At 43.1% G+C, this 26,337-nt stretch overlaps 1 protein-coding gene across 2 annotated transcripts in view; it reads right to left on the bottom strand.

The window, feature by feature from the left end:
- LOC115090608 (WASH complex subunit 1-like) overlaps positions 1-26,337 on the bottom strand; it is a 161,863-nt gene that overhangs the window by 86,252 nt on the left and 49,274 nt on the right. For both annotated transcript variants that reach the window (XM_029599948.1, XM_029599949.1), the window contains exon 2: positions 12,114-12,258. In XM_029599948.1, coding sequence (XP_029455808.1) covers positions 12,114-12,253 — 140 coding nt within the window. In that variant the 5' untranslated portion in view covers positions 12,254-12,258. The remainder of the gene's footprint in view (positions 1-12,113; positions 12,259-26,337) is intronic.

The following is a 26,337-nucleotide window of genomic DNA, read 5'->3' as shown; positions in this document are numbered from 1 at the left end:
CGCCATCATAACGGTTAATACGATTAATTTCTATATACTATTCCTATGTTCTCTCTGTGTCCAATTCTTTGACTTTTTCTTCTCTATTGCTGTCATATGTATTCTCTTTCCATTGATCCTGACTCTCTTTCCTCCATTTTCTTGGTCTACCTAATCCTAAATAGATCCTCCGTGTTTTTCAATATCTGTCCCTCACAGCTTTAAGTCTGTGACAACGTCTTTCTTCACCCATTTTCTGCATTTCATCTGATGATGCTTTCATTTTTATATTTTAGAACTCATTTCTTTTCCTAATTACTCTTGTCAAGATCACAAACTGCCAGGCTTTTTTCCATTGTTTCAGCGGCATCCCTAAATCTTTATCCTTGCTATTTAAAACTACAGACTCTTGTTCTACAATGCAAAAGAGGCCTCCAAATCAGAAAAGTGGAGTCATGCAATAGTGCCCATACTTTAAGAGAATCTCAAAATATTAATTCTTTCAAGAATTTTTTTTTTTTTTTTACTACTTTTGAAAAAGATGAGTGTAAAAGAATAGGGTAGATCAAACATCATTATATGCCTCATTCAAATTTGACCAAAACTAAAACATGTGATCCCGCTGCTTCAATTTTTCAAAGCATTTATGTGAATTTTAAAAGCAAATTATATATAACAACCTCATGCTCAATAACATCTCTCTGGTCCCAATAGCTAGTTTCACCCTGTTGTGCAAAATGGATGCTTGTGCAATGAGGCACTGAATAAGAGGAACCACACAGCACAAGTAAAACCGTCTGAATGAGTCTCCAGCGCTCTTCCTCCTACACAGTAATCTAGTTCTCACAATCCTGACAGCTCTGCAAAACTAAGAAGCCAAGGAAACTGAGGGGGCATATTTCTATGCATAGCATCAACTTGACCCACTCTTCTGCCACCTGATAAGAGAAAGAACTTCATAAACAAATATTACAAAGCAGACAACTCTAATGGGAATCTCAGTGGAGTCATACACTCCTCTTGGCAACCTTTAGAATAAGACTAAGTTAATATTGAAATACTTCATAGAGAATTAACTATTTGATAGCTTTAATAACGTTTCCTTCAACATATACATAAACTAGCTTTTGTCTTTAACAGTTCAAGCTCTTCCACTCTGGATATTTTCCTCAATTGGATTTATATCCCTAACCCAATACACTGGAAATACTCATTTATCCAGTATATTACTGCCCTCTTTACAGTGCAGACAGCACAAAAGACATCATAATATATTTCCCCCCTTTTAACAACGCACTCACAGCCCCTCTCAATGTTGTTTCATCTTTTAAAACTCATGTGGTCCCTTATAGTGTTGCAGTCTCGTTATACAGCACATGTGGTCCCCTCAGTTGTGACCTGGTTTGAGTCTTCTCTCTAATAGGGTTCAGGCATGTTGTCGAGGTGATACAAACATGATCTGGGTGTGAGGAAAGGCGGCTGCCACTACAATGGAGAATGTTACTAGCCAAACAGCAGCACTAGGTGATTAAGTCTCAGAAAGAAACCTCCCCCGTCCCTCAACCAAAATGGGAAGCTGAAGTTGCCTGGGCACAGGAATACTTACAAGACAGGAAAAAAATCTGGAATAAAACCCCCCATCTTGCTCTTCCTATTACTTTTTCTCTGGCCTCACAGTAGATCCTCTGGACCTCTCCTTTTTTATCAGAGCACATGGGCCATAATAAATTCTCTTCTTACCACAATTTACACAGACCCCTCACAGTACCAGTAACATGAGCTCTCATACACCTTCCTTTCTTCCTGTTGTGACACACAGACCCTCACAATATTTCCTGTTTTTAACTTTAGTTCACCAGAGTTCCAGAGTTTCTTCACTCTTGCTTTTACAGCACGTAGGTCCCTCAGCTTATCTCCTCTCTATTCCAATCCATGGGTTCTTACTGAAGATTCGAACCAACAGAACCTAGTTGCGATGAAGAAGGTACAGAGAAGGGCAACCAAAATGATAAAGGGGATGGAACAGCTTCCCTATGAGGAAAGGCTGAAGAGGTTAGGCCTGTTCAGCTTGGAGAAGAGACGGCTGAGGGGGGATATGATAGAGGTCTTTAAGATCATGGGAGGTCTTGAACGAGTAGATGTGACTCGGTTATTTTCACTTTCGAATAATAGAAGGACTAGGGGGCATTCCATGAAGTTAGCAAGTAGCACATTTAAGACTAATCGGAGAAAATTCTTTTTCACTCAACGCACAATAAAGCTCTGGAATTTGTTGCCAGAGGATGTGGTTAGTGCAGTTAGTGTAGCTGGGTTCAAAAAAGGTTTGGATAAGTTCTTGGATGAGAAGTCCATTAATGGCTATTAATCAATTTTACTTAGGGAATAGCCACTGCTATTAATTGCATCAGTAGCATGGGATCTTCTTAGTGTTTGGGTAATTGCCAGGTTCTTGTGGCCTGGTTTTGGCCTCTGTTGGAAACAGGATGCTGGGCTTGATGGACCCTTGGTCTGACCCAGCATGGCAATTTCTTATGTTCTTATGTTCCACTGCTGCCACTAGCTCAGATACTTAAAATCGGAAGTGAGAGTGGCAGCACGTCAGAGCAGAGTGGGCAGGAGGCATGCCGATGCAAGACTACAACCATTTGACTGCATTAGGCATTGCCGGTGTTAGCACGACTCCTGCAAGGGGAGTCACTTGAGTCAAAGACAGGAAGAGAGGCTGCATGAGGCCATGAGGAAATTTCAGCCACTGGGGAGGGTGGAGCAGTGGCTGTATCTAGCCATGGGTTCTGTGGGGCTGCTGGGGACAGGCAGGTAAGGATGGTATTTCCCAGAGCTCCTGATCATGCCCCCCCAATTCTTTAGAGTTGTAGGAAAGGAGATATGGGCATCTTTCCCCCCCTAAGGATGCAGGCTCTGGAGGCACTCATTCTTCCTAGTCCCACAGGAAACCTCCCTCTCTTTTGGTACTCACAGTATTGTAACTTTTCTCCTTTCATAGTATATGGGGCCTTGAAATTACCTTGCCTTTCCAATAATAGGATGAAAGGACTATATTTAAAAAAGATGCTGCTCAAAAACGACTTAGTGTGTAACTACCATGCCATCACCTAAGGCCAAAGCTTACGTCAAACACCTACAAAACAGTCAAGCACATCTATTGTGCTGCGAATATTCCAATCATAGCATCTATTAAAAGATAAAGAGGACACAATTTTGAAATGCAGTATACATGGTTCAGCTTTGTCTGCATCTAACAAAGAGCATTCACTGCACCTTTTCACATCCTAAAAGATTAAAAAGGGACTTTACTGTATTCTGGGGCCAGATTATCTTTCCTCTCTGGGTGACGAGCAGATTCTTTCTTCCAGACCAAAGGGATAACTGCTCACTGAATAAGTCAATCTCTCTCTTTGAAGGGCAAAAAATTTCCATAAACAAAGGACATCAGCTATTCAAGCAAGAAACCAGGTAGTTCTGGGATGAACATATTAAAATTCAAAGCACTTTTTCCTAGCACCACAGCATGCAGTGACACTGGGAGAGGGCAGAGGCTGTTCAAAGAAACAGCCACACTATCTCCTCACATATAGGCTCCTCTCTCTATTCCAGGGAACAAATTCTTGACATATCTAGCCATAAGAAAACAATCATTACACTGAAAGCTCAAACCATAAGAGTACAGAGCTGGAATCATTAACCATGTATCAGATGATTTCCATCCATCAATGAAAGCCTTCACCTCCCTGAGGCCGCAATATATTAAGGTGCACTTGGTGGTGTGCACATTTTTTGTGCATACTTTACTTTCGATGTAACAAAGTTTAGCATCCAAAAAATGTATCCACAAATTTAAGTAAGGCTGTGCCCAAATTAGCGCTCCTCCATGCAAATCCCTTCTTAATCAAGGCATTAGTTATTAATCCTCAATGCAGAGGTATGTAGGCTTAACTCATGTTTTCCTAATGCTCAGGGCTGAACCTGGAGAATTTTCATGTTTTGTGCAGAATTTGGAGAGAAGCCCAGTTGGTCACAAGCGGAGCCAATGCCACTCACAGCCGAAGAAACAGAGGCCACAAATGGAGCCTACCCATTCATGGCCGAAGATTAGGCAAGACGGCCTGTGAGCCTACATAAGAGAGAAAGCAAGTTGTGTGTAAGGGTCTGTGTGTATGTGTTGTGAGAGAGGGAGCCTGTGTGAGGGAATATGTTTGAGGGAGCAACTTGGAGCCCATGTGTGTGAGTGAGGGTGTGTGTGAAAGTGGGATTGATTTTGTTTGTGTGTGTGGGGGGGGGGGGTGCTTTTTTGTATATGAGAAAGACAGCCTGTGTGAAGGGGTGTATATATGAGAGACAGAAAGAGGAAGCCTGTGTGAGGGTGTGTGCATTAGTGAGTGAGAAAGAATCTGTTGTGTGTGTGTGTGTATGTGCCAGAGAGAGGGACCCAGTGTGCAGGGGTGTGTGTATGTAGCTGTGAGAGAGAAAGAAGGGTAGCCTGTGTGAAGGTGACGGTGAGACTGTGTGTATGAGTTAGAGAGAGAGAGAGAGCCTGTATGATAGGGTGTATGAGAGAGGCATCAAACTCTGGGAGTGGAGGGCTGGGGGGTGGAGATAGAGAGGAAGGGTTTGAGCCTGGAGGAGAGGGTAGAGATAGTGAATAGCGAAGGAGTTGGGGCCTGAGAGGGCAGCGTGCAAGGGGTCTGGGTCAGGGAAGTAGGGAGAGAGGGTAGAAGGGACACTCTTACAGTGTACTTCTAGGGGAATTCTGCTCAAAATATTTAGAACTCTGCATCTTTGAGTAATTAATTTTAAACGTAATACAGAAAAGTTAATTACTCAAAGATTGTGATGTGTTATTTTGACCAATATAAAGTATGTAGAATTTTGTAGAATTTTAAATTTTTCTGTGCAGAATTCCCCAGAAGTACCTATTGTCTGGCCTTATGGGTCAGTGGGAGATGGCAGCCACTGCAACCAACATCTAGAAGCAGCAACATCCTAAATCCATCACTGCATAAATCATGTTTTATATGCACAAAAAACATGGGTTTCATGTCTAAGCATGCCTCGCTGTGTACACATTTTCAGATTTCCACATCATTAGCTTACTGCATTGATTGTTAGCCTTTTAGTACATGAGTAAAGGAATCGTGTGATTCTTTATTACAGGGCTGGCTAACTCCAGTCCTTGAGAGCCACAAACAGGCCAGGTTTTCAGGATATCCACAATGAATACACATGACAGAGACTTTCATGCATTACCTACACTGTATGCAAATCTATCTCATGCATACTCATTGTGGATATCCTGAAAAACTGGCCTGTTTGTGTCTCTCAAGGACAGGAGTTGACGGCCCTTTATTAATCGGGGCCTCACTGAACACAGACTTTGCAATAAGCCCAGTTTCCTGCAAACAGAGAGAGAGCTGGTCTCCAACAAGTAACCCAGTCTCTGTTTTCCCATCTTGAAAATCTCGTCTTACTCTGATGGAACACATCAAAAGGTTATGAACTTTCAATCAAGTGCTTACATAATTACAAAACTACCATTAATTATACCAGTAGAGAAAGCACCTGAAGAAACTCAGAGAATATTAAAAGATCAAGTGGAGCCTCTCATGTGAAGGCGAGTAGGAGTGGTAATTAAAAGGCTTGTGCACTGAGCATTAGGTGTTAGATACTATAAGGAATTGCAAAGTAATCTGAATGCAAAGAATCAGCAGGGATTTTAAAATTCCTCCATGATTTATCCAGACAGACAAAATGCACTCACCATGAGACCCCAATTATTTATCTTGAAGGAGGGAAGTGGCAGCAGCAGAAGAACATAAAGGCCGATGCAATATCATGTGCTCAGGCTAGCGCGCAGGTTAACCCACGTTTTGGACGCGCGAAATGAGCGCCCCATGCAATAAAGGTATTAGCGTGTCCATAAAGCGTGTGCAAACAAGCATGTCTCAAACAGCGCCGATCGTATTTCAATTCCACTTAAATTACTTCATTAGCTATTACCCCTCCATGTGGTAACGTGCATCCTTATCAAATGTTTTACGTTTCAAATTTTGCACTAGCCCTGTCCCTAGAGTTATTGTACAAGGGCTAGTGATAACTGATGGTTCATGAAAGCTTCTCTGCCATTTAAACCATGGAACCTGCACTTCTTTGTCTTGCTGACTTTTGTCTTGCATGTGCAAGCCCGATTAAGGACTGCCAGACAATGGAGGGTGATTGTTCATGGAAATAATAATGATGGAAGACAAGAGGGCTAGCCGACCACACGGCTGCACAGGCACAGGTAAGCAAAACAAAGCGGAGAAATATATATTTTTTTTCACTCAATGCATAATTAACCTCTGGAATTTATTCCCAGAGCATAAGATTTTAGTGTAACAGGGTTTACAAAAGGTTTGCATAAGTTCCTAGAGAAGAAGTCCATAAACTGCTATTAATCAAAATGGAATATTAGCTTGTAATCTATTCAGTGCTAGTGTACTTGCCATGTACTTGTGACTTGGATAGGTCCCAGTTTTAAGATGGCTTATTTAATTTTTCCCACCAATTTTCTAATAGAGGAGGCAATTTCCAGTTTGCCCACAGGATTTGCAGGCCCACGGGTCCTTTATACTTTGGGTCTGCAAGCTAATTTGCTAAAGGCAGTTCCCCAGCGGGGATCACAGATCCTTAAGTGCCCATGGAATTTGCAGGCACAAATTCCCCATGCATGCTTTGCCGGGATGGCACTGGTGCTGCCACCGCCCCATCCCTTTCCCCCAAGGGAACAACTATGGATGCCACAAGACAATGCATGTATTTCCCGCCCCCAACACTGGGGACGGAGGGAATTTTCAGAGGTATGTTTTGCACATAAATGCTCGTTTACCCATGGAAAAACCTTCTGAAATTTGTCCACTAACATAGCATTTTATTTTATATTAAAAAAAAACAACCACATTATACACAACACACCAATTTGTTTTTAAGATTATTCTCTCTTCTGCAATCAGAATCCTCCTGTGAGGCAGAGCACTGGAAAGCTCAGTGTTGGCATACCCAGGCACAGAAACACGCTTTGACACGAAAGAAAAAGAAAAAAAAAAAAACTTTTCCAGCTTTCTTTCACCCCTTGAGCTTCCAAGCCCATTTGTAGATGGCTATCTATTGCGCCTATTTATAACAGGAGACATTTGAAGCTGAGGCACCATGGACATCTATTCATGACTACCTCTGCATGTTTTGCCAGGTTTCCTAATTCCACTGTCTCTGATTTAGTCCAGTCATCCAAGCAGGCATCCTTCAGCCGAGGGCCACCCACAAATCATATTTCAAAACCTGGCACCAGTGCACCTTCAGCCAAGCAGTAGGTGTCACTTTTGAGCAATGCTTGTGGGGCTGTGAACATAGTCCTACTGTCCCTGCTGACCTCAGGAGCAGAAACCAATTCAAGTGCAGAGTACTAATGGCATGGGACACGTGATAGAGTGTGAGCAGTGGTAAAACTGCTTACATTTTCCCTTTTATTAACTTTAAAAAAAAAATAGAAGATTAAAATGTAGAGGCAAAGCAATGGCAGCTTGAATTAAAAGTTAGAGCTTGCTTGGATTTGCTAGCTTTTCTAGGGCTGAAGCAAGTTAGACTACATATATTAACTGGGCACTGTGTACAGCCAATTAGTTAGACAATATCCCTAACCCTTGGTCAAATGCTTTAAAAGAGGTTACTTATTTCTCTTAAGGAATAGGCTGTGTTAGATTACCGCTCACAGGAGTCTCGCAAGCGGCTTCACTTACCCATGATGGCCCCGACTCTGCTTCTGCCATCGTTGCAGCTAGATACGTCGCTGACCCCTGATACTGGTGTCCTGCTAGGCTGGTGCGTGCACCGCTGCTGTAGTTAAAGGGCCCACAGCAGGAAAAGCCTGCGGCGCCCTTGTGTGATGTTATTACAGGCTGCTGTATAAAAGGGCTCTTCAGACCTTTCATTGGGGCCTTGGCAAGGTTGCCTGTTTCCTGTGGTCTTCATCGCTTCAACGTTGACAGAGTTAGCTGTTGAATGTTGGACTACTGTGAGAGTTAGGCTGCAGGGGAAGGAAGCGGCTTAGGGGACTAGATACTATAACAAAGGTAGGCCACATTGGTGGCTCTTGCTTGTACTGAGGTCAGTTGAGGAGCAGGGAGGAGAGTGTGGGGGGGGGGGGGGGAGAGGTTTTCTGTGTCTGCAAGCATGACTGAGTGGTGGTATGTGTGACTGTGGGAAGAGTGAGTGTGTGACTGCATATGGTGTATGTGTGACTGCATATGGTGTATGAGTCACCCCCTCTCCCCTACCCTTCCCTTCTGGCTCATCTCACCCTCACCCCCTCCCTTTCTTTCTTTTTCCTATCCTCCTCTCACCCTTCTCCCTTCCCTCTCCTCACCTGGTGATTCTCTCTTGTGCCAGTGGAATAGTGGCATTCTAGCCATTCCTGCACCACTGAAGCTTGACTGCTGCTCACCCACCCTCCCCCAAATTCAATTAAAGGCCCGCATGACATTGGACCTTTGCTGGTGATGTCAGTATAGACAACCTTAGAACTGCAATGTTGACAGGCTAGACGGCATTAAAATGTAAGAAGGTGGCAGGTGCTGGATAAATGGGCCCTGAGGGCCTTTTCTGACCCACAAGGCCGTAGTTTGCCCACCTCTGTATTAGTCTATTAAAACCAAACTATCAAACGCTGGAGAGGCTACTACATCTCCATTAATAAATCCCTAACTTTCAAGGTCACAAGGTTTATCATTTCAAGGAACTTAAGTTTGTTAAGCATTCCCCTGTCCCTTTTTTAATATTTCTATAACAAATGCAGACAGCAGGCGCGGAGTGGGATGATGGCTATCCTGTCTTTTGTGCTGAGTGACACATGTACGATTATCTGCCTTTGGGAGAGAAGTCATAAGTGCCCAGAATAAAGATCTCCTAGTTCACAGAGAATGAATACAGCCTCTGGAGGCTACAGTGGCAGAATTAGAGCAGCTGAGGCAGGCAGAAGTATATAGGAGAGCAGTTCTACCTATGCTCAAGTGTTTCCTGTGCTGCTTGCTGGGACCCAGCATAAAAAAAAAAACAACTTCGGCTGTTATTGGTGATTTCATCATTAGAATTGTAAATAGTTGAATGGCTGATCTGCGTGAGGCCTGTTAGGCAACTTGCCACCCTGGCATGAAGACAGCAGATCTCGCACCTCATCTAGATAATGTTTTAGAGAGTGCTGGGGTACCGATGGTATAGGAAGGTGCAGGATGGAAACTCTGGATACAAAATGTAGGCTTCTAGTTAGGAGACATATACAAAACCTCTAGGGCAGTAATCTCAGAAATACTCTCAGTTCCATGTGCAGGACCCCTGAGGCAGGCTGAGCTCCAGTCTGGATGCATACATGAGATGATAGTGCAGGGGGGAGGGCTTTAGATTCATTTGGAAATAGAAAACTTTTTGAGGAAGGTGGGGGGAGTCAGTTTAGGCAGAATGGACTCCACCTTAATCTACCTGGCATTATGGCAGTGGGAGGAGAAGGCATTTTGCTGACTTATTCTGCCCTGTGTGTTCTGGACAGTCAGGATCTGGGGGTGTCTATCCATATAACCAAGTCCCTGCATGCTTGCTCTGGGGGCAACATTTCTGCAGTAGCCAACACATTTATGGTTTTGCTCTATTCCCTGCTCTCTGGTCCCTCTGCCTGTGTCACAGATGGACAAACCAAAACCATATGTGCTTTTTATTGCGTAAAACATGCTAAAAATTAGTAACAGAATAAAGTTTTAAGTAGAGCCAATAAAACACCGCAAAACAGGCCAGAATGTTGCTGACCAGATCACTAAAAATAATATAAAGCCAAACATGACAATGTGTGAACATTTCATGATGCCTGGTTTCCTTGTTTGACCAGATTCACTAGCCAATGGCAGACAGCTTTCACCATGTTTTATGATATCACAATGTGCTATGACCTGAACTGTCTCCTGATAGGAAGAATCCATTTTTCTTTAAGCATAGGGGATATTGAGGGCACATGAAAAGTATGGGCCAAGGGTCATGGACAATTGCACTATTGTAATTTTTATGTTTCTATGAGCTTGTTATACTAATGTTTGTCATTGGTTTGTATATTCAATAAACATTTTCAATTAAAAACTAAAAAAGGGGGTATGTGCACAGACAGCAAGAAATGGTGATTTTACAAGGTCAGTTATTCCCATAGAGTACTAGGCTAATAAATGTATTTATTATACATTTATTTGATTTATATTCCACCTTTTGGGCATTTCAAATTAAATTAAATTAAAAAAAAAGAACAAAACATCACAAGAGAAACAGGCAGCAGAAACAGAAAACAGATGTGGCAAGCCATTCTGGAACAAAACCCTGAAACATTTAGGTTCCTTTCAAGGGTTAAAAGCAGCAGCTACTGGAGAATTGATTTGTTCTTTTTTTTCCTGTTTTGTAATTGCTGAGTTTGCAATTTGTTCTGTTACCTTCCTAAATGATTTAAACTTGCATAACTAAAAATATATTTAAAAACTGTATAATTTGTATAATGTAGAAAATGAAATACAGCACTCTTGATTGTACCAGTACAATGTACATAGACATTATACAGCATAATTTAAGCTGACTGAAGTCAATTAAGAAAGCTTTACTATATAACCCCTTCCACCCACCAACATATTAGAAGAATGGAAAGAGTAGCTTGTCAATATCTCTCAATCTTAGGCATCAAGCAGATTAATAGCCACTTTTCTGTCACCAACTGTAACTTTTTTTTTTTCCTGGTCTTGCAGTTTCCTTCTGCTGTTTTGGGCCTTCCACTCAGTTGTATCCATCCCCTTAGGCTCCAGCATCATGAAATACCTGTGAGATTGTTTTTCCATATTTTTAACCCCCTCCCACGTAGTGCAAGTCCAGCCAGTAGGATTCATAACTGAGATGAATGGGACCCTCTTCCCCCCTACCACGGGGAGGGGTGGACTGTGAACAGTGTTTCTGCAGTATCTATAGACTCAGCTGATCACAGAGCTCAGGAATCAAATCCAGCTCTCCCGCATGGCAATGCACAGTACTGCTGCTGAGCAGTCAGGCTGGCCCCACCAGCTCTATAACACAACTTTCAAAAAACGCGTGGGCAGGTGAAAAATATCCACAGGTGCTTTTCCCTGTGCATTTCACATCCGTTCTCAAAAGGGGAAAGTAATGACTCCAGGAAAATGCAAGAAAACGTACCCGCATTGTGGCACAATGTAAGTGCTTTTACCAGCATAACACAGAGATGGCAATTTTCAAAAAGCCTTTCCACGCATGTAAATGACTTTTGAAAATTGTCCTCCTTAAAGCTTTCATTTTCAGCTGCCGCTGCTTTTCCATCTTCTCACCTCTAACTTCTTTTCATAGGCCTGGTTTCTCAGTTTCAGCTTTCTGTAACCGTTTAACATACAATTTGCTTCTGTGCATAATATTCTGGGGCGGGGTGTCAAATTATGTTCCTTGAATGTCACAACGTAGTCTAATTGTCAGGACAGATGCAGTGAATATGCATGAGATGTTATTTGTGTACAATGGAGGCAGAGCATGCAGAACTATCGCATGCATATTCATTGTGGATGTCCTGAGAACCAAACCAGTTTTCAGCCCTCAAGGAATGCCTTTGTGATATCCCTCGGAGATCATATTAAATTTACTTGCATCTATGATACTGTAGTTTTTAAATAAAACATCAGAAACCATTTCCCCACATAAATATTTTTTTCTGATTCTTCTTTAACATGCACGCAGTAATATATATATTACGTTCAGAAACCAAGACAAAAAAATGTACTATTTATTGTATTTGTAAAGGCCTACTCACACCAGGGCTATAGGCTTTATCCTCAAAAATCAGAAAAATTGCAGCCATAATATCAGAATTAGATTATGAACCCTATAGCAAGCATCCACACGCCAAAGTGCTATCGAAGAAACCATACACAGAGACCAACTCCCTCTCAAAGCCAAGGTCCAGGATCATCTCCCCTTCCAAAGAAGTTTTACCACACAGCAGAGGGCTCAACAGCAGCTGAAAAGTTACACTTCAAACCACAGAGTGGTTCAAGCAGCACTCTTACCTGCTGAAGATATCAGAGGAGACTTTCTGCAGATACTGGAGGGCGTCTGCGATCTGATGGATGGCCTCCTCCCTCCGGAGGTCTGGCTGGATGAGAGGAACAGAATATGCCTGCCCCGGGAGGATGTGCTTCTGGGGCATCGTGTCTGTGGGAAAACAAGACATATGAAGCTTAGCACAGTGTCCTCCAAACCAGTCTTAGCAAATGCATTCCTCCCCTGGTCCAGCAATCCTGAGTGGCATGATGTACCTATTTATAATAAATGTCAGCAGCTGTCAAGAGACGTTTGGCGTAGATGTCAAGTGTGTTTTTAAACCAAACATCCACAGTTTTTGGCAAATTCCAGAGTCCCACCTTACTTCCGGAAAGGTAGGATGAATTTTTGTGTTTTAGATGAGACACATTAAACAGTGACAAGATGTGAATTGAGAAGGGACAGAGGGGATTATGTAATAATATCTATATTTCATTGGAATTTTCTAAGAACAATGTTTGTTTCGAAAACAGCAACTTGGAATGCACGGGAAACATTTATTTGATAATTGTTGACCTTTATTATAAATGGTACGTAATTAAATTCAATAAAATGTTTTACATAGCTAAGATATAATGACAATCATTTTGAACTTTTACTGTACTTGGGGAGTGGCTGTTTGCACTTAGAAAGCTTCCAGCACCAAGGGGCTAAGTGAGCAGTATATGTCAAATACAGAGGCCAATGTACAAAAGTGTGACAAATGTTAATGACCTGCAAATAAACCACAACAGTAATGTATGTGCCTACTTTACCTGCAGATTTAATTGCAAACAACTTAATCACATTTCCTGAGGTGCAGTTAATTTTCTCATAGTAATGTGCTTGCCAGAACAGCTACAGAGATCTTTCATAGAAGCCCATCCCTTAATACTCTTCTTTCCCCATGTAATGTGTCTTATCTAAAACATCATTCATCAACACTCTCCAGGAGAGGTGGTACAGTGCTTGCTACGCTGGGACTTAATCCCTCCTCTTCCAAGGAGTTTTGGTAGATTTCTTTTCTTCTCCTATTTCTGATCCTTTTTCAGCCAATTTTTATTGTCTCTCACCTCGGTTTCTACAACATGAAAACCACTTTCAAAGCTGTTTATTGCACGGCAGAAAATTGCCCTCCCTCCAAATGGCTAAAAGGAAAAAGGCAGAATATCAAATGTCTAGACATTAAATAAGTCTGCAAGGTCTTCCACAACACACATACTTTCTGCTACTTTCAGGGGAGGTGCTCCCAGGGGTGGGCTTAGGTCAGGGGAGGAAGACTGCATTTTCAGCTCTGCCTGTGCTCTTTTCCTTGCGGACAAAAAAAAGTCCGTGCAAGCGTCGTACCTGCAACAGGCTTCAGAGTAAAATTCCACAAGTGCTTTTTCTACGAAAATGGTCGCAAAGTCCGTGGCTTAAAAGGTTTCTGCGGACTTTGCCCTAATGCGGGTGGTATGAAAACTGCCCCTCCCGCGTCATCAATGTGTCTCCAATAAAGAGAAACCTGTAGTTTGTGGCATCCAGTGGTACTATAATCTGATTTCAAGACTCTGCTCTGTCACTGACCCAAGGCCTCTCCTCCTCTCCTGTGCCTCCTGAACCTAACTGAAAACAAGACATTTGTCTTCATTTGACTTTCCAACAAAGTTAAAAAATATATACGTTTATATATGATTTGGGAGTTGATAAGTGTGTGTATTTTCTGGGGTTCTTTTTCTAAAGATTTCAGAGGAATCATTATGAAATTTGCATAAGCTAAAAGGTGAGCAGAAAAGTCAGCAATATTTGTTCAAATTCAATTAAAAACGTTTTGCAGAAATAAGACGTAAGGATGAGGACAACCACTTTGGATTTTTATTATATTTACGGACTGGCTGTTTGCGTTTAGAAAGCATCGGGCACCAATGGGCTAAGTGAGCAGTACATGAAATACAGAGGCCAATGTACTGAGGTGTGACTAACAGTGCACGTGCTAACAGCTGACAATAATGGCATGCAAAGGAGCCAAGACGATAAGGCAGATGGAGGCTTTACCCAGACTATCACAAAATCCATAATTACTCCCTCCAAGGTGCAGTCAATGTTTTTCATGATAATGCATTTGAGAAACATTTAGTGTGCATATCTTATCACTGAGCTAATAGATAATGAGCTGCCTTGCATAATTTTGCATTCATTACCTTATTAGCAAGGTTTTTGCATGCTAAGGTATGTGTGCAGCACAGCTAGCACACAAACACCTAGCCCAGGGCTTCCCAAACCTATCCTGGGGACCCCACAGCCAATCATGTTTTCAGAATATCCAGAATGAATATGCATGAGATACATTTGCATACCATGGAGACTCAGTATATGCAAATTTATCTCATGCATATTCATTGTGGATATCCTGAAAACCTGACTGGCTGTGGGGTCCCCAGGACAGGTCTGGGAAGACCTGACCTAGCCTATGCATGTATTCACATTTGCATGCTTAACTGCACATTATTCCCATAGTACTTTGCTCTTCATACAAAACAATGACTTCATGGCTTTGGGAGAGAGAGTGCACAGGTGGTATTCTCAATCATCCCAGTTAAGGATAAAAGCACAGGCAGGGGAGCTTGCACTCTGGAGATAAAAGAATGGCTGCATAGGTGGTATCAACATGAGCGTTTTGGCTTCCTGGATCAAGAGATGATATTTCAAGGATAGCTGAGCAAAGATGGGATCCACTTGTCAAAGGAGCACAGTGTCTTTCAACACTGAAGAGGGCTTTAAACTAGAATCATCGTGGATGAGTGAACATTCCAGTGGGAACACAGAGGAGAGGATCACCTTGCTGGTGGCTGAAAGGAATCTGTAAGTTTTTGCTTGGGACATTGTCTTTTTTAAAAGTATTGGGGCAAAGTTAACTATCTGGGAATATTATTTAGTGTGTTTGTGCCTTTAATAGTCAGAAAGGCAGTGAATAAACAAGTTAGACTGTATTTTTAAATAGTCAGTCAATAAGGTAGCTAGTAAGCAGTAGGTAGTGTGTTTATTTTTAAAAGTCTGCAGAACTGAGTGTTCTGTAGACTTTTAAAGAACTGAGTGTTTGTATTTAATACAAACAATGTTTGTATTGAAAAAAAAAACCCCACAAAAAAAAAAAACCCAAAAAGTAGCCAGAAGCTAGAAATAAGCTAGGAGCAGTATATACCTAAGTAAAAAAGTTGAATAGTTCAGCTCAGTTACTCACCTTGGAAAGGTGTTGAGGTAGTGTGATTGGGTTTGAATAGGGACCAACATTTGTTAATCAAGAGAGCAGTGAGTCACTCAGGAAAACTAACTGAAGTTAGACTGTTTGTAATGTGGATAAGTGCAAGGTGATGCATATAGGGAAAAATAACCCATGCTATAATTACACAATGTTGGGTTCCATATTAGGCGCTACAACCCAAGAAAGAGATCTAGGCGTCATAGTGGATAACACATTGAAATCGTCGGTTCAGTGTGCTGCGGCAGTCAAAAAAGGAAACAGAATGTTGGGAATTATTAGAAAGGGAATGGTGAATAAAACGGAAAATGTCATAATGCCTCTGTATCACTCCATGGTGAGACCGCACCTTGAATACTGTGTACAATTCTGGTCGCCGCATCTCAAAAAAGATATAATTGCGATGGAGAAGGTACAGAGAAGGGCTACTAAAATGATAAGGAGAATGGAACAGCTCCCCTATGAGGAAAGACTAAAGAGGTTAGGACTTTTCAGCTTGGAGAAGAGACGGCTGAGGGGGGATATGATAGAGATGTTTAAAATTATGAGAGGTCTAGAACGGGTAGATGTGAATCGGTTATTTACTCTTTCGGATAGTAGAAAGACTAGGGGGTACTCCATGAAGTTAGCATTGGGCACATTTAAAATTAATCGGAGAAAGTTCTTTTTTACTCAACGCAAAATTAAACTCTGGAATTTGTTGCCAGAGGATGTAGTTAGTGCAGTTAGTATAGCAGTGTTTAAAAAAGGATTGGATAAGTTCTTGGAGGAGAAATCCATTATCTGCTATTAAGTTCACTTAGAGAATAGCCACTGCCATTAGCAATGGTAACATGGAATAGACTTAGTTTTTGGGTACTTGCCAGGTTCTTATGGCCTGGATTGGCCACTGTTAGAAACAGGATGCTGGGCTTGATGGACCCTTGGTCTGACCCAGTATGGCATTTTCTTATGTGCTTATGTTCTTTTCTTAAAACCCGAAGGTAAGTAAAACAAATACTTGTTTAGAAAAGGGACATATGGGAAAAAAGGGCAATATTTGGAAAGGTATGTACCCTAATGCTCATAATATGGGGAATAAAATCCCAGATCTAATGGCAGTCATGGAAGAAGCTGATTTAGGTACAGTTGATGTCACAGAGACCTGGTACATGGAAAACCATGATTGGGATATAGTTATACCGACTGCAATCTATTCAGGAAGGACCAGGTAGAAGGCGTGGCAATAGATCTATCTATCCTTGCCAGGCTTACGAGGTAAGGAGGAGGGTTAATCTGGAAAGAGGGAATGGAGCATTATTTATATTGGTGTAATATGCAGACCTCCAACATAGACAGAGGAGATGGATAGAGATTTAATGGAGGATATCCAACGGGGACAGTATTTTTTATGTTAAAGTGGATGATCATCTGGGATCCAGTGTGCAGAAATGGGACATATAGGGGAATACTGTGCAATAAAATTTAAAATTCTGCGCATAAAAACTTTAAATTCTGCAAACTTTATAATTGGTCGAAATAACACAATTTACATGACAATTTAAAATGTAATTACTTAAAGACTAATACAGAAAAAAGTTATTAGTTAGAGATGCAGAATTGTAAATATTTTGGGCAGAAATTCCCTAGAAATTCATTGTAAGAGTGTCCCTTCCACTCGCTCTCCCTACTCCCCTGGCCACTTTGCCCTCTCAGGCCCCAACTCCTCCACCTGCCAGTATCTCTCACCTCCACCTCTAGGCTCAATCTCTTCCACGCTATCACCAGTCCCAGAGTTTGACCCCGTTCTTAGTACTGCCCCTCACACAGGCTCCCTCTGTCCCTCCCTCTCTCACACACATGCTCCCTCTCTCTAATACACATACACACACCCTCATAAAGGCTCTCATTCTCACACACATCCCCTCATACAGGGTCCCTCTCTCTTGCATACACACCCACACAAGCTCCCTTTCACTCTCACACATACATCCTCACACAGGCTACCTATGTCTCTCTCTCATATACCCCTTCACACAGGCTCTGTCTCATACAGGCTGGCACCCTCACATACACATGACCCCCTTTTCATACACACAAGCTCCCAGTCTCTCACACTCATACACACTCCTTCACAATCTTCTCATATAGGCTTCCTCTCTCTGGCACCCACACTCAAGCATCCTCCCCCAGCTCTCTCACACTCTCCTGCTCACCCCCCTTGCTCTCTCTCTCACACCCTCCCCCTCTCACACCCCTTTCCCTGCTCTCTCATACTCACTCCCCTCCCCTCACACCCCTCCCCTCTCACACACACACACACACACACACACATTCACTCTCATCGGGGCCTTCATCTTCGCCACGAGCGGAGCACACTCCATTTGCGGCACATGGGGGTCTTCATCTTCACCGCAAACGGCACGCAAGGACCTTCATCTTTGCTGTGAGCGGAGTGTGTCCCACAGCACACGGGGGCTTTCATCTTCGCCGCGAACAGTGCATCGGGGCCTTCATCTTCACGCACTCCATTTGCGGCATACCAGGGACTCCTCTGCCATTTTCTGCACAGAAATTGGCAATTCTGCGCAAAAAATGGCAATTCTGCACAGGAGGGAATTCTGCGCAAATTCTGCACTCCGCAGTAGCGCAGAATTCCCCCAGGCCTAATATGGGAAAAAAGGGCAATATTTGGAAAGGTTAATGCAATTTTTGGAATCCAATGGATTGCAAAATCTGAGGCAGCATGGTTTTACCAGAGTTAAATCTTGTCAGATGAATCTGATCAATTTCTTTGATTGGGTTTTTAGGAATATAAACCATAAGTTTCACCACTTTCCAAACAGCAAAATGAACTTTTACTTCACATTTGGATCCTGGCCTGTATCTCAAATACACAGATGCTAAACTTCTGATAAAGCTACAATATGTGACTGACTCATCTCCTGTGCCAAGCCATTGTTTGTCTAAGCCTCTGTCAAAGAATTAAATCTTCTCATCAATTAGATAAGGCAAAAGACAATGCTGGCCTGCTGTGTGCATTCAGAGGTGACAGACTTGAAGCTTCAGCCAAGGCTGAGAAGTACCTGACAACCCAGCATCCAGTCCTGAGAGGAGAGATTATCAGATCCAAGGCAACTCCCAGGTCAGCTGCCATCAGGGCTGGTGCAAGGGGATTGGGCGCCTTAGGCACCTTCAGCCTTGTCGCCTCCCCTCTCGTGCCGCCCCCAGTCCCGCCCCCGGTCGCAGCCACGACTCCCCCCCCCTCAAAAAAAAAGTACAAAATATCTGTTGGTCCAGATGGGGGCCTGGGAGCGATCTGCCGCTCCCGGGGCCTTGGCTGCCGGTGCCATTGGTTGGCCCCCGTCACATGGTAGGGGGCTAAAGGCCACCAGCGCCATTTTGCTTAGTGGCAGCCGAGGCCCCGGGAACAGCAGATCGCTCCCAAGCCCTCTGCTGGACCACAAGAGGGGCATCGGGAGGGTGGCACGGTGAGGCAGGGGCTGACAGAATTTTGAAAGGGCACTTTTTCCCCTTTCAAAATTCTGCCGCATGCCACAGCGCCCCCTAAATCGTGGCGCCCTAGGCACAGGCCTAGCTCACCTAGTGGTTCCTCCGGCCCTGGCTGCCATGCAGCAGAAGTGGTGGTGGAAGCCAAGCTGGGAGTCAAGTATTCAAAGTGAAAAGAAGAACCAATCAGAATGTAACACCTGCTTCTGTTTTCCATATGCAGGAATCTACTGAATATGCATATGCTAGCTCTTAAAAGCAGCTGGGAAAAGAGCTCAGACTCAGCTAAGAAGATTCCATGGACACCAGTAAGAAGTTGTCCGAGTCATCACTCCTCTCCCTGCCCTGCAACCAAGCTACTGAAAAGATTCAGTGAGCCGTAACATTGCTTGGAAGAGCATCTCAAGCTCTACGACTTTAGCCAGAGTTAAACTTGCCTGGTTCTCAAGGAACTAGGGAAGCCTTCTGCCCTCCATTCAGGTACAGAGACCCACAGCCAGCTTTTCACACAGCTCAAGAATCTTCAAAGTGGTGAAACTGTAGTTTAGTTCCTGGTTCATTTCTGGGATCTAGTCAGTTAGAACTGTTTATAAATTATAAGCAAGCTCCAGCTAAGAGGATGTGTTATGCTTCTACTAATTTATTCATACCTATTGAGCTATTCACCATAACTGCATTCTTTGTTAAAGATTCATTATAAGTTTCTAAGGCTGCTAAGTTGTTAGGGTTTGTTCTGGTAACCTAATGCCTTACAATAAACTGAGACAAACAGGGGAGAAAGACCGACACTTCACGCATATCCAGCATAGCTCTCTGCTTCAACGGCAAGGGAGAAAGACTGATACTTCACGCATATCCAGCATAGCTCTCTGCTTCAACGGCAGGGGAGAAAGACTGATACTTCATGCATATCCAGCATAGCTCTCTGCTTCAAAGGCAGGGGAGAAAGACAGATTCTTCACGCATATCCAGCATAGCTCTCTGCTTCAACGGCAGGGGAGAAAGACCGATACTTCACGAATATCCAGCATAGCTCTCTGCTTCAACGGCAGGGGAGAAAGACTGATACCTTCACGCATATCCAGCATAGCTCTCTGCTTCAACGGCAGGGGAGAAAGACCGATACTTCACACATATCCAGCATAGCTCACTGCTTCAACAGCAGGGGAGAAAGTCTGCTACTTCACTTTCAATGCATATCCAGCATAACACTCTGCTTCAACGGCAGGGGGAATGAAGAAAAGTGGATCTATATACAGACAACAACCAACAAGGACTGATTTACATAGTCTGAGTAAACAAATAAGCATGGGTGTAGCTTGCTTATTGCGGCAGTTACTAACCCTAACTAATTAAGCTAAATATTTCACTTAGATGCAGTTCCAACACTGCTCTCTACATTAATGGTGGGGTGGAAGGGAAATAGAACCAAAAGGTTACTAAGAGCCAAGAGAAACAGATAAGCATGAGAGAAAAAAAAAAGTGCGAAACTTGCTGGGCAGACTGGATGGGCCGTTTGGTCTTCTTCTGCTGTCATTTCTATGTAAGTTTAAGTTCCACTGTTGATCAAATCTCATATATAAGGTAAAATAAGTGTTAATTTCTGTGTACTGCTAGTTCCCTTAGCGAAGGTAGAAGAGGGCAGATTCCAGACTGCAGCCTCTTCTTATTAAATTCTGGTGACTAAAGAGTTGGATCAAGGGAGAGCGCTAGATGTAGTATACTTGGATTTCAGCAAGGCCTTTGACATGGTTCCGCACAAGACACTTATAGAGTGCCCTTGATATGGAACCTAAGATACAGAGAGTTTTGAAATTAAAAAATACGGACTTTGTCGAAATGGGAACATACCTGGAGGCAGAACTAGAAGACTGGGCCAAACTAAAAGGAGCAATTACAAAGGCAACAAATCTATATATTAGAAAAGTAAACAAACATAAAAGAAATAAGAAACCGATCTGGTTCTCAAAAGACGTGGCTGATAAAATAAAGGCAAAAAACCCCCAATGTTCAAGAAATATAAAGGATCCCAAAAAGAAGAACACAGGGAAGAATACCTGGTAAAACTGAGGAAGACGAAGAAAAATTAAGAAAGCAAAAAGTCAGGTGGAAGAAAGGATTGCCAAAGAGGTAAAGCAAGGAGACAAAACATTTTTCAGATATCAGAGAAAGGAAAGCGGTCCAAAGTGGTATAGTGAAACAAAGATGACAAAGATCAATGTGTGGAGAGTGACGTAAAAGTGGCCGAAATATTAAACAAATACTTTGTTTGGTGTTCACTAAAGATGACCCTGGAGAAGGACCATCACTAGTTGACAAGACTGTGGATGGGGTGGAGTAGATGATACTCCGTTTACAGAAGAGAATGTATGGGAAGAGCTAGGAAACAAAGTAGACAAGGCCATGGGGCCTAGCCACGCACACATAACCCGTTACTTGCACAAGAAACAGGCCTCGGCAGAGGGGCGGGGCTAGAGGCGCCTGGTACAGCGGCCATTTGCCAGGGTGCAGCAAAAAGTTTTAAAAATGGGGGGGGGGGGGGCGCTAGGATAGGTATAGGGGGCAGGTAGGAAAGGGGAAGGGAGGTTAGGGTAGGGAAGTTCTCTCCCAGTCCGTTCCTTAATTGGACAGGACTGGGAGGGAACTGGGGGAAGACCAGCGATGCATTGCTGCGCGAATTCGTGAAATTCTACCTCCCCCCTTGTGCACGCCAACTGGGATTTTATAACATGTGCGTGCCAGCTTGGCTGCATAGGGAGATGAAAGGTCAGGAGAAAAAGATAGGTGATATTGCCCTTGTATAGGTCCCTGGTAAGACCTCATTTGTAATACTGTGTACAGTTTTAGAAATTGTACCTTCAAAAGGCTATAGACAGGATGGAGTTGGTCCAGAGAGTGGCTACTAAAATGGTCAGTGATCTTTGTTCTAGAGCATATGGGGATAGATTTAAAGATCTAAACATGTACAACCTAGATGAAAGGAGAGATAGGGGTTTCCACACAGGTCAGCCTCTTTCAACAGAAAGAAGGATCTAGTACAAGGGGGTCAAGCGATGAGGTTGAAAGGGATGCACAGGTCAGCCTCTTTCAACAGAAAGAAGGATCTAGTACAAGGGGGTCAAGCGATGAGGTTGAAAGGGAGTAGAGATTCAGGAGTAATCTTAGGAAATATTTCTTTACAGAGAGTGTGGTGGATGCATGGAACAGCCTCCCAGTGGCATTGAAAGAGACAAAAACAGTATCTGAATTCCAAGAAAGCTTGGGATAAATACAGGGGATCTCTATGAAAGTGATGGGAATTATAATACTATATTAATTGGGCAGATTAAATGGGCCATACGGTCTTTTTCTGCTGTCGTGCTTCTATGTTTCTGAAGCTTTACAATATGTTAAGCAAGTCAATGAGATTTTCAGCTGATGAACTCTCTTTTTCATTTTTTTAGATAAGAAAAGTTTATTTTCTCTTATGACACGTATATGCAAATGCCTAACCAGCCTCCTGCTGTCATGCTATTTCTGGCAAGAGTGGGAACCCTGACATACATTTATTTCAGTATACCTAATAAGTATGTTTGCCTTCTGATTTATTTTTTTTTTTTATTATTGTTCAGTCAGTTTGCTTTAACAAAGGAAACTGTCTGAATAATGGGTCTTTGAAGAAACGATGCTGAATTTTATGCTGTGCCTAACTGTTATACACTAATTGTATAAGGAAAAAATATCCTTATTGTTTCATTTGGGAAGTTAATATGAAAAATTAATTTACTAGATTTAAGGTGACAGGGTTTTTTAGGAAACATTTTCAATTTGATTAATTAATAAATTTAATTAAATGTGCTACATAAGATTTAACTGGGGGGGGGGGGGTTTCTATAAATCTTTCACAGAAAAAACATTTATGTAACTAAAAAAAAAATAGTACATGGTTCATTGTAGCATCAGAATTCATGCAGCATCAGTGTAAAGCACTAAATCTGTTTCATGCTTTCAGGGATTTTTCCCAACCATATAATACAGAATATAAGGTGAGCATTAACTTTGAAAATTGACCTTTCTGAGGACAGAAAGGGATCTAGCTGACTAGGTCAAAGGCCTTTGAAAATTGACCTGGCTGAGTGGATAAATGTTGCTACGTAAGTTTCACTAATAGGCTAAAGTTAGCCACAGTAATTCTGAGAAGATCCAGGAGTGGAGATAGGTCGGGAGGAGAAGGTTAGGTAGCTGCTGCTGATTTCTAGCGCTAGCTGCCTAACTTGGTTGTCAAATCTAGGTGCTGTCATAAGCAAGCTTAATCTGGCCGACCAGATACTCCTTCCTTAACCCTTCAGGTAACATCATGCAGGTCAAAGGGATGACTGACAGCCCATAAGTGATCCTCCCTCCCTCCCCCTCCCCCCCCCCCCAACAGCCCCTCGCAATCTTCCCAAGGTGTGTGGCCGGAGAGGGTAGTGGGGGCTCATTGCTCATTCTTACCATTAACTGACCACCACCTGACTTATTTTATGACGCACGAAAATGATTCTCTCACAGATAGTATCCAGCCTAGATAATATAAGCAGTTGCCTCCGGTGCCAAATTTTGAAGGTGCAATCTGATCTCCATACCTGGGAATTGGCTGTTTACTGCTCCAGCCTCTCCACTTCAGGCAGAAGCAGGGAACAAGAGAGGAGAGGCAGGAGAAGGGAACAGATCAATCATTTTCTGGTTTGCTCCAGCCTCATCTCATCTAAATTATTTTTCGCATTGTACTGTGTGTTACATAGATAGGGAAAAATTCTGTAGGGAAAGGAGGGGGAAGTATGAAGTCAGAGTCAGGCAGAATTTGAGGAGAAACTGAAGGGCAGGGGCTCAAAAGAGAAACAGGTGAATAAGCAGCTATAGCAGCAAGATATGTTGTATCTGTACTGCACCAGGCCAGAAACCGAATCTGACCAGAGACAGTACAGACCAGCACCAGAAACTGAGACCTGTTCTTCCTGTACCCTGTAATTCTCATCTATTAGAAATATTTTGTAATTTTTCCCCTTTTAAATACTATATATATTGCTTTGACAAACATATGTAAAAATGTCCATGCTAATAAACATTATCTGAATTGGATGCATCCACTCCAGCTTCTTAGTCAATAGGAGGCAGGTAGGGAGAAACAGGCAGGAGAGGGGCTGGAGCAACACACCTCAGCCTACAGCTGTCTGTGATCCCAGGAGTTGAGGCACAGCTGAGGGCAGAGTGGAAGAGGAGAAAGACGACAACTGTGAGCACAAATCAGGGAGCGACAACAACTAACATTTAGTGCTACAAGACATACATACCGGTAGCACTGTACAGACACATAGAAGCGTTAGACCCTGTTCTGTGGTGCTTACTGCCTAGTCGACAGATATTGAGGATAGCTGAATATGTTGGCAGATGTGGGATCTTTGCCTTTCATAATCTAAAGGAGACAGACAAAGGGGTGGATAAAAGTTCAGAAGGGGATGCAGGAAGGACTGTTTGTGTCTGCTAATTGAGGTGAACTGCCTGTAAACATGGTTCCTGCAGATAGAGTGTAGTCAAGATGTTTGGCAGGGTTTCTCTCTCTTATCTGCTTCCTTTCATTTTTTAAAAGATGGACAGATCACACAGGAATCTGTAATGGAATCTAGTTACAGCTTTAATTACAGGGAAAATAGGTTAGGGAGGGAAAGTGACTACTACCACTATTATCATTAATGTAGCTAGACATCACTACGGCTGAGACACAGATAACGGGCACTCTCTGCTCCGTGCAGCCTACCATTTGGCTACCATTCACATGAACCGTAGAATTAGTAGAATATCATGAGAATGATCGGGGAGAGGTAAGTGAGGGATTTAAAGCAATGACAAAAAGGTGGGATTTTAGGCAGGGTTTGAATGCAGCCAAGAAGGGCACCAGATACACCAATTCAGGAAGGTTATTCCAGGCATTTGGCGAGGCAAGGTGGAAGGCACGAAGCTGAGATATGGAAGTGACAGAGAAGGGCACAGATAATAGCAGCTTACCTGAGGAATGGAAGTCAGGAGGCGGCGTGTAGGGTGAAATGAGAAAGGATAGGTAACTGGAAACTGCAGACTGGAGATACTTGCACTGAAAGCTTGAATGGGGAGCCAATCTGCAGGCTGATACAGTAAAGTTCGCAGGAGAGCGGGCAAGCGCCTGCTCTCCCGGCGCGCGCACAGGCCAGTGTCCTGTGCACGCGATACAGTAAATAAAAATATTTAAATTAGGGCCCGCTGTAAAAAGAGGCACTAGGGACACTAACACGTCCCTAGCGCCTCTTTTTGGACAGGAGCGGCGGCTGTCAGCGGGTTTGACAGCCGATGCTCAATTTTGCCGGCGTTGGTTCTCGAGCCCGCTGACAGCCACGGGTTCAGAAACCGGACGCCGGCAAAATTGAGCGTCTGGTTTTCAACCCGTGAGCCGCGAACTGATTTTAAATGTTTTTATTTTTTTTATTTTTAACTTTTTTTTTTTTACTTTTGGGACCTCCGACTTAATATCGCCATGCGCCGACTTAATATCCCCAGCGCCAGCAGAAATTAATGCCTACCTTTGGGTAGGCATTAATTTCTGTCAAAGTTAATTAACTTCTGTCAAAGTTAATTAACTTCTGTCAAAGTTTCTAGAACTTTGACTGGCACACTGAGCATGTCCAGCATGCCACTAACCCTGCTTCCAGCAGGGGTCCCCCCTTCAGTCAGTTTGTAGCAAAAAGTAAGAGCGAAAAATAAAATAAGAAAACGTAAGCGAACCCAACTCCACGGGGTAGCGGGCGGGTTTCGTGAGGACTAACATCCTGCTGTCCTGGAAGAACACCTGTTACAGGTAAGCAACTCTGCTTTCTCCCAGGACAAGCAAGATGGTAGTCCTCACATATGGGTGAATAGCGAGCTACAGGATGCCCTGATAGAATGAGCCAAAACACCCAACGACATGCAACAGGCACAACAACTGGGGTGGTTTTGGGTATGAGAGCAGCCCGAGTGTCACAGTGGGTCGCAGGAAGGAAGTTGGGTTATTAAACTGGAAACAAATTACGTAGGACAGACTGGCCAAAGATGGAATCCTGCCTGCCAGCCTTGTCGAGACTATAATGAGCTGCAAAGGTGTGGCAAGAGCTCCATGTGGCAGCTTTGCAGATGTCAGCAAGAGGTACAGAACGGAGGTGCGCTACTGACGTTGCCATGGCTCTTACTGAATGCGCTTTCATGCGTCCCTGTAGCGGAAGGCCTGCTTGTTGGTAGCAGAAGGTAATACAGTCCACCAGCCAGGTGGACAGGGTCTGCTTGCCCACCGGAATTCCTAGTTTGGTTTTATCAAAGGAGACAAACAGTTGGGTAGACTTCCTATGGGCTGCAGTGCAATCCAAATAAAAAGCGAGCGCATGTTTACAGTCCAAGGAATGCAGGGCCCGCTCACCTGGGTGTGAGTGAGTTTTTGGAACAAATGTGGGTAGTATTAT

Source organism: Rhinatrema bivittatum, chromosome 4 (genome assembly GCF_901001135.1).
Source record: "Rhinatrema bivittatum chromosome 4, aRhiBiv1.1, whole genome shotgun sequence".
NCBI classification, from domain to species: Eukaryota; Metazoa; Chordata; class Amphibia; order Gymnophiona; family Rhinatrematidae; genus Rhinatrema; species Rhinatrema bivittatum.
The sequence above is the reverse complement of the archived record's forward strand: the minus strand, read 5'-3'. Positions and strand labels throughout refer to the sequence as shown.